Source organism: Egretta garzetta, unplaced genomic scaffold (assembly GCF_000687185.1).
Source record: "Egretta garzetta isolate BGI_Z169 unplaced genomic scaffold, ASM68718v1 scaffold1077, whole genome shotgun sequence".
NCBI lineage: Eukaryota > Metazoa > Chordata > Aves > Pelecaniformes > Ardeidae > Egretta > Egretta garzetta.
Genome location: NW_009260334.1, coordinates 27,637 through 37,521, shown reverse-complemented (window position 1 = coordinate 37,521; position 9,885 = coordinate 27,637). Strand labels below are relative to the sequence as shown.

The window sequence follows — 9,885 nt, the reverse complement described above, 5'->3', positions numbered from 1 at the left end:
GCGGTGCCCGGGTTGGGGGGAGCCAGCCACGTGTCCAGGGCTGTCCTGGGAGGCCGTGCCTGCCTTCACCCTGCAAATGCTGTTTCTTGGGGGCTCATGTCTGGCTGGTGGTAGCAGATGGCAATTCTGCTGATAATACTTGGAAAGCATCTACTCGGGCAGGGAGAGGCTGTCAAATTCATTATCCTGAGCAAACCAGACAGAGATTTAAGCTGCAAAGAAGATAAGAAGATTGTTTTACCAATCTCATCTTTGCTGTCTTCCTGGTGGCATGTGCATTTCCCCGGAGAGGGGTCTCACATGGAAGGAGGCGGCTGCTGTTCTGGGTGTTCAGGGTGTGATTCCCCACTCGCCCATCTGCAGCCCAGCAAGCAGGGAATGCAAAACCTTGCTCTGGCTCGGGAGCTGCAGCCAGGATATGCTCAAACAGCAAGGTTAGAGCTCACAGGCTGGGCTCATCTCAGACTCAGGGGTAAAACCACGGTCTGCAGCTGAGAGACCCTACATCCTTCGGCCGACAACCCTTGCAAGAGCAGAACAACCCCCAGCACCCTCTCTCTGGGCAGAAGAGGTCAAATTAATGCAAAGGGCTGCTTTGCATTGCTTGGCAGGGGCCACAGGTTGCTGCAAGGCTTTGCACCCACCCCTGCTGCACCTCCTGGATCCCACCCTGAAGGACTGACCATCCCTGCAGAGAAAGGAAGTCCAAGGGCTTGCCCACGCTTCAGAAGAGGTCAGCGTAGGAGTCCAGATCTCCAGGACCAGCTGCTGCCTCTGCTCCATCCCAGCAGACCCATTCCAGTGCACTCAAGCATTAGAAACTGGCACTGAATGAAGTTTTCCCTCTAATGATAGCGTTTGAGGCCAAAACCGGTGTGCACCGATCATGCTGCTCGCTAGCAATGTCTCAGCGCCATCCAGCATCTCTGCAAGCCTCCGTACAGACGTCTCAGTCTAAAGGAGCAATATGGGAGCTCCCCCTGCTGCCTTATCTGCCCTGCATGTGGGGTGCACTGGTTCCCCAGCACCTGGGTTTGCTCCGGCCTCCCCCTGCCACAGGCTGGAAACATCAGGCTGGGACTGCTAAAAGCAATCTCAGGGGTGGCTCTGCAAATGGCAACTCCCAAAAAAAAACCCCAGGAGCTGGCTAGGAGAGCGCTTCATAGCATTTCACAGAAGCAGATGTGTTGTCCCAGGTTGCAGGACTGGTGATTCTTCTCTTCCTGCTAGGTGATTAAGTAGAGGTGATTAAATGATAATTAAGCAACACGCGATGTGATTGATTGCCCTGCAGGTGTCATCTCCCCTCCTTGAAACCCAGGTTCATTCACCGCAGGAGGCTGACATGTGCTTCGTTCCCCGCTCCCCGTAATGCCACCCTCCGTCCCCACAGCCGTGCAGGTGACCATACGGTGTGCCCAGGGTGAGAAGGCTCCGTGTCCTCCATGTGACATTCCCAGCAGGACTTGTCTCGGGCGCTGAGGAGCTGAGGTTCAAGTGAGGTTGAGTGCCTTGAAAACCAGTTATCTAACCAAGTACTAAAAAGAGGAGGAAGGTGAGGAAGACATTTAAGTAGAGATGAGTGCAGATGTTATTGCCTTCTAGGAGCTGTATTAAAATGTAAATTATAGTTAATGTCATCTTACAGGGAAGAAAAGCTCTTGAAATAAATTTCCTATTTTAAGGTAGTAGTGAACTGCTGTGAGTGCACAGCAAAAGTCCTTTTTATAGACTGTAATTAGCAGCCAGCTTCTGGTTGTTGCCTCCTTTGGCGCCTAAAGAGGAAAAAAGGCATTTGATAAAAGAGACCACAAACAAAATGCGTGGAGCTGCCCAGATCCCCTCACCAGCTGAGCCATTAGCCCTTTCCCAGAAGATGCCACCACTGTGTTACCCGTGTAGTTTCAGGAGAGGTTTGTAAACTGGTCTACGTCCATGCAGAATTTATGGCAGCCTGGTTTTCCTGGCGATCTGGTGAAGACCGCAAGGCTTTTGAGGCTTCCTGAGGCTGCCCCTCAGCCCAACACAGACTCGTTTGCTTGCATGAGTCAAAGGCTTGAGGAACTTCCAAGCTTTGCTCTCCGCTTTCTCCATCGAAATACTCTTCATTACTGGGGTAACAGGGAGCTGAGGTGCCCCAGGAAGTGGGAATCCCTGATGCATGAGGAGAACCACAGGATGCCTAAGGCCATGTGGAAAATCTGTGGGCTTCGGTGACCCCACTGGGTTTGGACCGTGCCTTCAAAGGGGTGGGAGATGTTTATGTCTTATTTTTTAAACCTTTCATTTCCCTAATTAAATCGACTCACTGTTCCTGTCTGCGTCCCATTTCTCTTGTGCGGGGCGCAGAAGCTGTAAAGCCACAAAGCCCCACTATGTCCCAACCAAAGATCCCTCATCTTGCCTTGAAAACGGTTGCTAGTGAAGAGAAACCTGGACTCCTGCTGTGTAGATGCTGCAATTAAACTGCCATTGCAGGCTTTAGTTCTCCAGGTGAATCGGTGCTGGAGCCCCAAAGGGGATCAGGGAGTTACAGAAGGGCAGGATCCCTGGGGCTGAAGGACAGAGCCGCAGCCGCTGCGTTGGGTGTAGCTTCTGAGCACCTAGAGCAGGCAGCCTCCAATCTCCAAGGCTGGAGACTCCTCAGCCTCTCTGTTCTGGTCTTTGATGAGCTTTATGGGGAAAAAAAGCTCTTACTTCCATTCAAATAGAATTGCTGGTATCTCAGTTTGCACCCACATGGATAAAGATTTACGTAGCCTCGGTGGCAGCCTGCAGCAAGCACTTCCACTCTGGACCAGACCTTTATTAGCAGGGATAATCTGCCAGGAAGCTCGGTAATTACTCAGCCTGGAGCTGCCTGGCGCTGGCCTCACCTCACCCTGGGGAGTGGGCAGGGTAGAGGGGCAAAGCCGAGGCTGACGTCTGTGTGCCCCAGCTCCCTCGTCCCAGACAGTGCCAGGAAGCCCTGCAGGTCTCACGCTGACACCGGAGCAGTGGTGGCAGGTCCCCTTGCCTCACAGGTAACTCCATCTCTTGGCCAAGCGGGTGCCAGGTTCGGGGGAGCCAGCCACGTGTCCAGGGCTGTCCTGGGATGCCGTGCCTGCCTTCACCCTGCAAATGCTGTTTCTTGGGGGCTCATGTCTGGCTGGTGGTAGCAGATGGCAATTCTGCTGATAATACTTGGAAAGCATCTACTCGGGCAGGGAGAGGCTGTCAAATTCATTATCCTGAGCAAACCAGACAGAGATTTAAGCTGCAAAGAAGATAAGAAGATTGTTTTACCAATCTCATCTTTGCTGTCTTCCTGGTGGCATGTGCATTTCCCCGGAGAGGGGTCTCACATGGAAGGAGGCGGCTGCTGTTCTGGGTGTTCAGGGTGTGATTCCCCACTCGCCCATCTGCAGCCCAGCAAGCAGGGAATGCAAAACCTTGCTCTGGCTCGGGAGCTGCAGCCAGGATATGCTCAAACAGCAAGGTTAGAGCCCACAGGCTGGGCTCATCTCAGACTCAGGGGTAAAACCACGGTCTGCAGCTGAGAGACCCTACATCCATTCGGCCGACAACCCTTGCAAGAGCAGAACAACCCCCAGCACCCTCTCTCTGGGCAGAAGAGGTCAAATTAATGCAAAGGGCTGCTTTGCATTGCTTGGCAGGGGCCACAGGTTGCTGCAAGGCTTTGCACCCACCCCTGCTGCACCTCCTGGATCCCACCCTGAAGGACTGACCATCCCTGCAGAGAAAGGAAGTCCAAGGGCTTGCCCACGCTTCAGAAGAGGTCAGCGTAGGAGTCCAGATCTCCAGGACCAGCTGCTGCCTCTGCTCCATCCCAGCAGACCCATTCCAGTGCACTCAAGCATTAGAAACTGGCACTGAATGAAGTTTTCCCTCTAATGATAGCGTTTGAGGCCAAAACCGGTGTGCACCGATCATGCTGCTCGCTAGCAATGTCTCAGCGCCATCCAGCATCTCTGCAAGCCTCCGTACAGACGTCTCAGTCTAAAGGAGCAATATGGGAGCTCCCCCTGCTGCCTTATCTGCCCTGCATGTGGGGTGCACTGGTTCCCCAGCACCTGGGTTTGCTCCGGCCTCCCCCTGCCACAGGCTGGAAACATCAGGCTGGGACTGCTAAAAGCAATCTCAGGGGTGGCTCTGCAAATGGCAACTCCCAAAAAAAAACCCCAGGAGCTGGCTAGGAGAGCGCTTCATAGCATTTCACAGAAGCAGATGTGTTGTCCCAGGTTGCAGGACTGGTGATTCTTCTCTTCCTGCTAGGTGATTAAGTAGAGGTGATTAAATGATAATTAAGCAACACGCGATGTGATTGATTGCCCTGCAGGTGTCATCTCCCCTCCTTGAAACCCAGGTTCATTCACCGCAGGAGGCTGACATGTGCTTCGTTTCACCTCCGGGTCCCTTGGACCACATGGATGCTCTAAGGAGGAGCTGCTCCTCAGCCCAGGGTGGGCATTCGAGCGCTGCTCTGCCTGTGGAGGGGTGGGCACACAGGCGCTGGGATCCACCGACTGCGGCACTGGGGACCCAACTCTGCTTTCAGAAACGTTAATCGCTGCTTATTGCAGTCTTCTCCGTCACGCTGCAGCTGCAGATGCTGATGCAAAGCTCATCTTTACTGTCTGTAACATCCTGAGTAGAGTGGGCTCTAGAGCTGCATAGCTTTCATAGAATCATAGAATCGTGTAGGTTGGAAAAGACCTTTAAGATCATCACATCCAACTGTTAACCTAACCCTGCCATCCCACTGCTAAACCATGTCCCTAAGCACCTCATCTACCCGTCTTTTAAATACCTCCAGGGATGGGGACTCGACCACCTCCCTGGGCAGCCCATTCCAGAGCCTGACTACCCTTTCTGTGAAGAAGTTTTTCCTAATGTCTAACCTAAACCTGCCCTGGCACAACTTCAAACCATTCCCCCTCGTCCTATCGTCCTTTGTTCAGTCCTGGTGAAAAACTTTACGCAGCTTTAAAGCTCTTCCAGAAAAAAAAGAAAAAAAATTCTCTGCCATGGGCACGTTCCTCTAAAGCATAAAACCTCTCTTCCTGAGCCGCTCTGCCAATCTCCCATCCACCGCCAGATCCATCTGTCTGTTCTGCTGGAGAAATCCCACTGGCGCCGGGTTCAGACCTGCACTGTGTCCTTCTGCGGGGATTCAGCATGAGGGAGCACCTTGCCATTGCTCTGAGGGACCAGCCCAGCCATCAAACACACCCTCACGGTATCGGAGCCTGAACCCCCTCCTCCCTGCTGTGTTTCAGGGAAGGTCAGCAGAGCCCACGGGCACCGGCCAAATCACACGCTTGGTTGTACCCCGCTGCTGGGATGCTGAAACCCGTTCCCCTGGGGGAACCATCCGTGGGTGCAAGCAGACGTGCTTTAGCGTGCATGCTGGGCAGCCCCAGGCGGAGCTTGGCCCAAGGCATGCGGGATTTATCTCCTCTCCCTGGCACACCTCTCCCTCTGAGCTCATCCCCAGACTCCCGCTGCAGCCGGTGGAAAAAAATGAGGCAGTTCTGCAGTGTGGTCCATCTCAGCTGATGGGCAACGAGCATCTCAAACACATCATTAGTCAGAGCAGAAGCTGGGGGAGGTGGTGCATTCATTCTGGAGGAGGCTGAGGGGAGACCTTATCACCCTCTACAACTGCCTGACAGGAGGCTGTAGTGAGGTGGGGGTCGGCCTCTGCTCCCTGGTAACGGGCGATGGGATGAGGGGGAATGGTCCGAGTTTGTACCAGGGCAGGTTTAGCTTGGACATTAGGAAACATTTCTTCCCCGAAAGGGCTGTCAGGCTCTGGAATGGGCTGCCCAGGGAGGTGGTCGAGTCCCCATCCCTGGAGGTATTTAAAAGACGGGTAGATGAGGTGCTTAGGGACATGGTTTAGTGGTGGGATGGCAGGGTTAGGTTAAAGGTTGGATGTGATGATCTTAAAGGTCTTTTCCAACCTAGACGATTCTATGATTCCTCTTGGAAATACCAAAATATCAGGCTTGCTTGTCACCGGGGGCGGTGGGGTACAGCTGCCCCAGAGCCAGCCCCGCAGCCCGGCTCCGCACCGAGGATGGATAGGGCAGCCCCACGGAGGCTGCAGCAGCAGCAGCTGTGTATCTATGGAGGTAGGCATTTGCTTTGCACGGAGTTCATAAGCTGTCATTTGGAAGCTGTCTTAATTAAAGACAGAGCAAGGAACTGCCCTACTGCTTTGAATAATTACGTGGGTTGATAATTTTGAGCTAAACATTTTCAGGTTTTCAAAGATGTGGAATTCGGAGTGTCTTGGCCAGTTCTGCCTTCTTCTCTTCCCTTGAGTCTTTGTCGCCCTTTGTGTTGCCCTGACCCTTTGGTGCCCACGCAGCATCAAAGCCCGTCTGCTCCCCGTCTCCCAAAACCCCAAAGCTCCAAGCAACACTGCTCTCCTTTGTCCCATTGCAGGTGGTGCGAGACCAGATTTCTCACTGCACGGTCAAGCTGCGCCAGACCACGGGCCTGATGGAGTACTGCCTGGAGGTCATCAAGGAGAACGACCCCAGCGGCTTCCTGCAGGTCAGTGGGGAGCTGCTCATGTCTGGGCTACGAGGGGAACGGGAAGGGCATTGCACAGACGAGGGCCCTGGGGTAACGCAGCAGAGTTAGGGGGAGTTACACCAAGGATGATGTCCGCAGCTTTTCCAGCCATGAAATCAAAGGGTCAACCTCTCATTACCTCCAAGTCACAGCAGGACAGAAGCAGAACCAGGCCAGGGACGCTTCTTACTCTGACAGGAGGAACAGAGGGTTGCAGCGGACGGTGGTGTATCTCTGGAGCAGTGATTGTAATGCGCTGTGCTGTGGTTCTGCAGCAAGGGACGGACACACGGCCCTTGAGAACTGCATCCCTTCATTTATTCCTGGGCTGGTCCCTTTGGTACTAGACCCTGCCTTTAAAATAATCCCCAAAGCTCCTGGGGTCCCTCTGTCAATTTGAGCAAGGGTGATGCTAGAAACCACATGTGATGTCCTGGCCTTTGGCAGTCAGGGACAGAAGCGGCAGCCTGGGAGGCGCGGGGATGAAGGGGAGCAGGGAAGGGACGAGGCACAGCACCCAGCTGAGGTGGCCCTTGGTAGCTGAGGCTGCTCCTTGCCACCAGATCTCCGACGCTCTCATCAGGAGAGTGCACTTAACCGAGGACCAGTGGGGAAAGGGGACACTCACACCCCGGATGACCACGGACTTCGACCTGAACCTTGACAATGCCCCTCTGCTGCAGTCCATCCACCAGCTTGACTTTGTGCAGATGAAAGGTAAGAATATTTCCAGTGCCTTTCAAAAGCCTGTCTCTGCTCATGTTGAGCGCTTCCATGCAGCTCTTCACAGGGGAGGGACAGCAGAGGACAGTTTCTCATCTTCTCACAGCAAGATTGGGCACCACAGGCCCAGAGTTACGCCCATTCCTGTGTATTTTGCACTCCTGGGCTAGCCATCTGCCTCCCTGTCTCTGATTCCTGGGCAGCCATGTGCCAGGTCAAGGTGCCAGGAGCTTGGTTTTGCCTGGCAGTGCTTTAGAAAGTGCTCTGCAGCGCTAGGAGAGCCAAGCTGGTCCCTGCTAAGATGGTGGAGGTTGGGACAAGTGTCTTGGGAGCAGCACGAGACACTTCCCAAACCTCTGCTCCCACACTGTATGAGGTTCAACAAGGCCAAGTGCTGGGTCCTGCACTTTGGTCACAACAACCCCATGGCAACACTACAGGCATGGGGCAGAGGGGCTGGAAAGCTGCCCGGCGGAAAGAGACCTGGGGGTACTGGTCGACAGGCGACTGAATATGAGCCAGCAGGGTGCCCAGGTGGCCAAGAGGAGCAACAGCATCCTGGCTTGGATCAGGAGTGGTGTGGCCAGCAGGAGCAGGGGACTATGGGTGCAGGCAGGAGCCTTAACTGTCACCGTGCTGTGTCTGTGTCAAGTACTAAGACCAGACAAGGAGAATTGTAAAGCCCTAGATTAACACATGATGAGAGCAGCTTCAGCACCTGCAGGTAACCTCTGCTCCCAGGTAACAGACAATAGGACGAGGGGGAATGGTTTGAAGTTGTGCCAGGGCAGGTTTAGGTTGGACATTAGGAAAAACTTCTTCACCGAAAGGGCTGTCAGGCTCTGGAATGGGCTGCCCAGGGAGGTGGTCGACTCCTCATCACTGGAGGTATTTAAAAGAAGGATAGATGAGGTGCTTCGGGACAGGGTTTAGTGGTGGGATGGCAGGGTTAGATTAAAGGTTGGACTTGATGAAGGCCTTTAAGAAAAGGTCTTTTCCAACCAAAGTGATTCTATGATTCTATACGCTCGCTTGCTCAGTGCTGAGCAGCATCTGGCACGGGCCATCTGGCAATCCACCTTCCCCCTCCAAACACAAAGAGCCACAGCACTTGGCTCGGGAGCTTTCCTCCCTCTCTTCTCCTCCCTCTTGTTTTAGACCTTTATTTCAGTTTTAATTTCCTCCTCACTCTCCGTTCCCTCCATGCTCACTCCCCCACGCCCCGGAGAGCCACTGCATTTGCATCGCTTTGCAGGAGGCAGAGAACTGCTGCAACCTGTGAGCAATTTGCGACTTGGCAAGCCCCGGGAAGCTGGCAAGAAGATGCAAATGGTCTGTGATGCAGGGAGCTCAGGGGGACATTGAACGTAAGCCTGTGCCTTCAGCTGGTGCAAATGAGCTACCTGGAGGAGAGGCCACCAGCCGTGGGCCTGGCACGGCTCTTCCTCGCCGACACGGCTGGCTTTCCTGACTCGGGAGCCATTTGCACACACCAGCATTTCTCAGTGGTCAGAGACAGGAAAGCTCTCGACCACGTGCTTCCTCCATAACGATAACTAGTGTCTTCAAATAATGGCCCCACCGGTGTTTGCTGCAGTGGGAGGGGTGCATCGGGCATGGCGCTGGGAGCAGCGCTCCTTGCTCATCGTTAGCCAGGCCGTTAATTTGAGGTGTCAGTAACATCTTTTGATAGCAAGGGGAGCCAAAACCAGGGCTGGATTGCTGTTTTGCTTACACATGAGTTGCGGAAACGTTAGCATCTTCCTGCCCTCCCTTATCTCAATTTAGCCCAGAGGGTTATTTTTAATTAATAAGAGCAAATCTGCTCCTAGTTTAGCTGCCCGCCCTCCTCTGTGGAGGATGTTGCATTGCTGGAGCATGTCCAGAGGAGAGCCACAAAGCTGGGGAGGGGTCTGGAGCACAAGGCTTACAAGGAGTGGCTGGGGGAGCTGGGGGGGTTCAGTCTGGAGCAGAGGAGGCTGAGGGGAGCCCTCATCGCTCCCTACAACTGCCTGAGAGGAGGGGGGAGCCGGGGGGGTCGGGCTCTGCTCCCAGGGAACGGGTGATAGGACGAGGGGGAATGGTCTGAAGTTACACCAGGGCAGGTTTAGGTTGGACATTAGGAAAAACTTCTTCCCCAAAAGGGCTGTCAGGCTCTGGAATGGGCTGCCCAAGGAAGTGGTCGAGTCCCCATCCCTGTAGGTATTTAAAAGAAAAGTAGATGAGGTGCTGAGGGACAGGGTTTAGTGGTGGGATGGCAAGGTTAGGTTAACAGTTGGACTTGATCTTAAAGGTCTTTTCCAACCTAGACAATTCTATGATTCTATGATACAGGCTGGCCTCTCATCTCACCCTCACTGTGGAAATAAGCTGATGTTTTGTAGATTTTGCAGAAGGTTGGGTGCGGATCCCAAACGTGTCGCAGCACTGGGGAAGGCAGGGCAGCACCAGAGGTCTCGAGAAAGAGCAGAGGTGAGCAATAGGTACAGGGCATCCCGCATCCCTTGCCAGCACGTGCTGGGCACGAGCAGCATCCCTTCTGATGGTTTAGTTGTAACGCGAGGTCTTTCTCCACGC

General features: G+C 53.9%; 1 protein-coding gene across 1 annotated transcript in view; it reads left to right on the top strand.

The window, feature by feature from the left end:
- The window catches only part of LOC104129632 (E3 ubiquitin-protein ligase TRIM9), a gene marked incomplete at its 3' end in the record, with an annotated part of 92,870 nt that overhangs the window by 55,793 nt on the left and 27,192 nt on the right, over positions 1 to 9,885 (top strand). The window contains exons 5-6 of the mRNA XM_035897985.1: positions 6,454 to 6,564; positions 7,149 to 7,302. Coding sequence (XP_035753878.1) covers positions 6,454 to 6,564; positions 7,149 to 7,302 — 265 coding nt within the window. The remainder of the gene's footprint in view (positions 1 to 6,453; positions 6,565 to 7,148; positions 7,303 to 9,885) is intronic.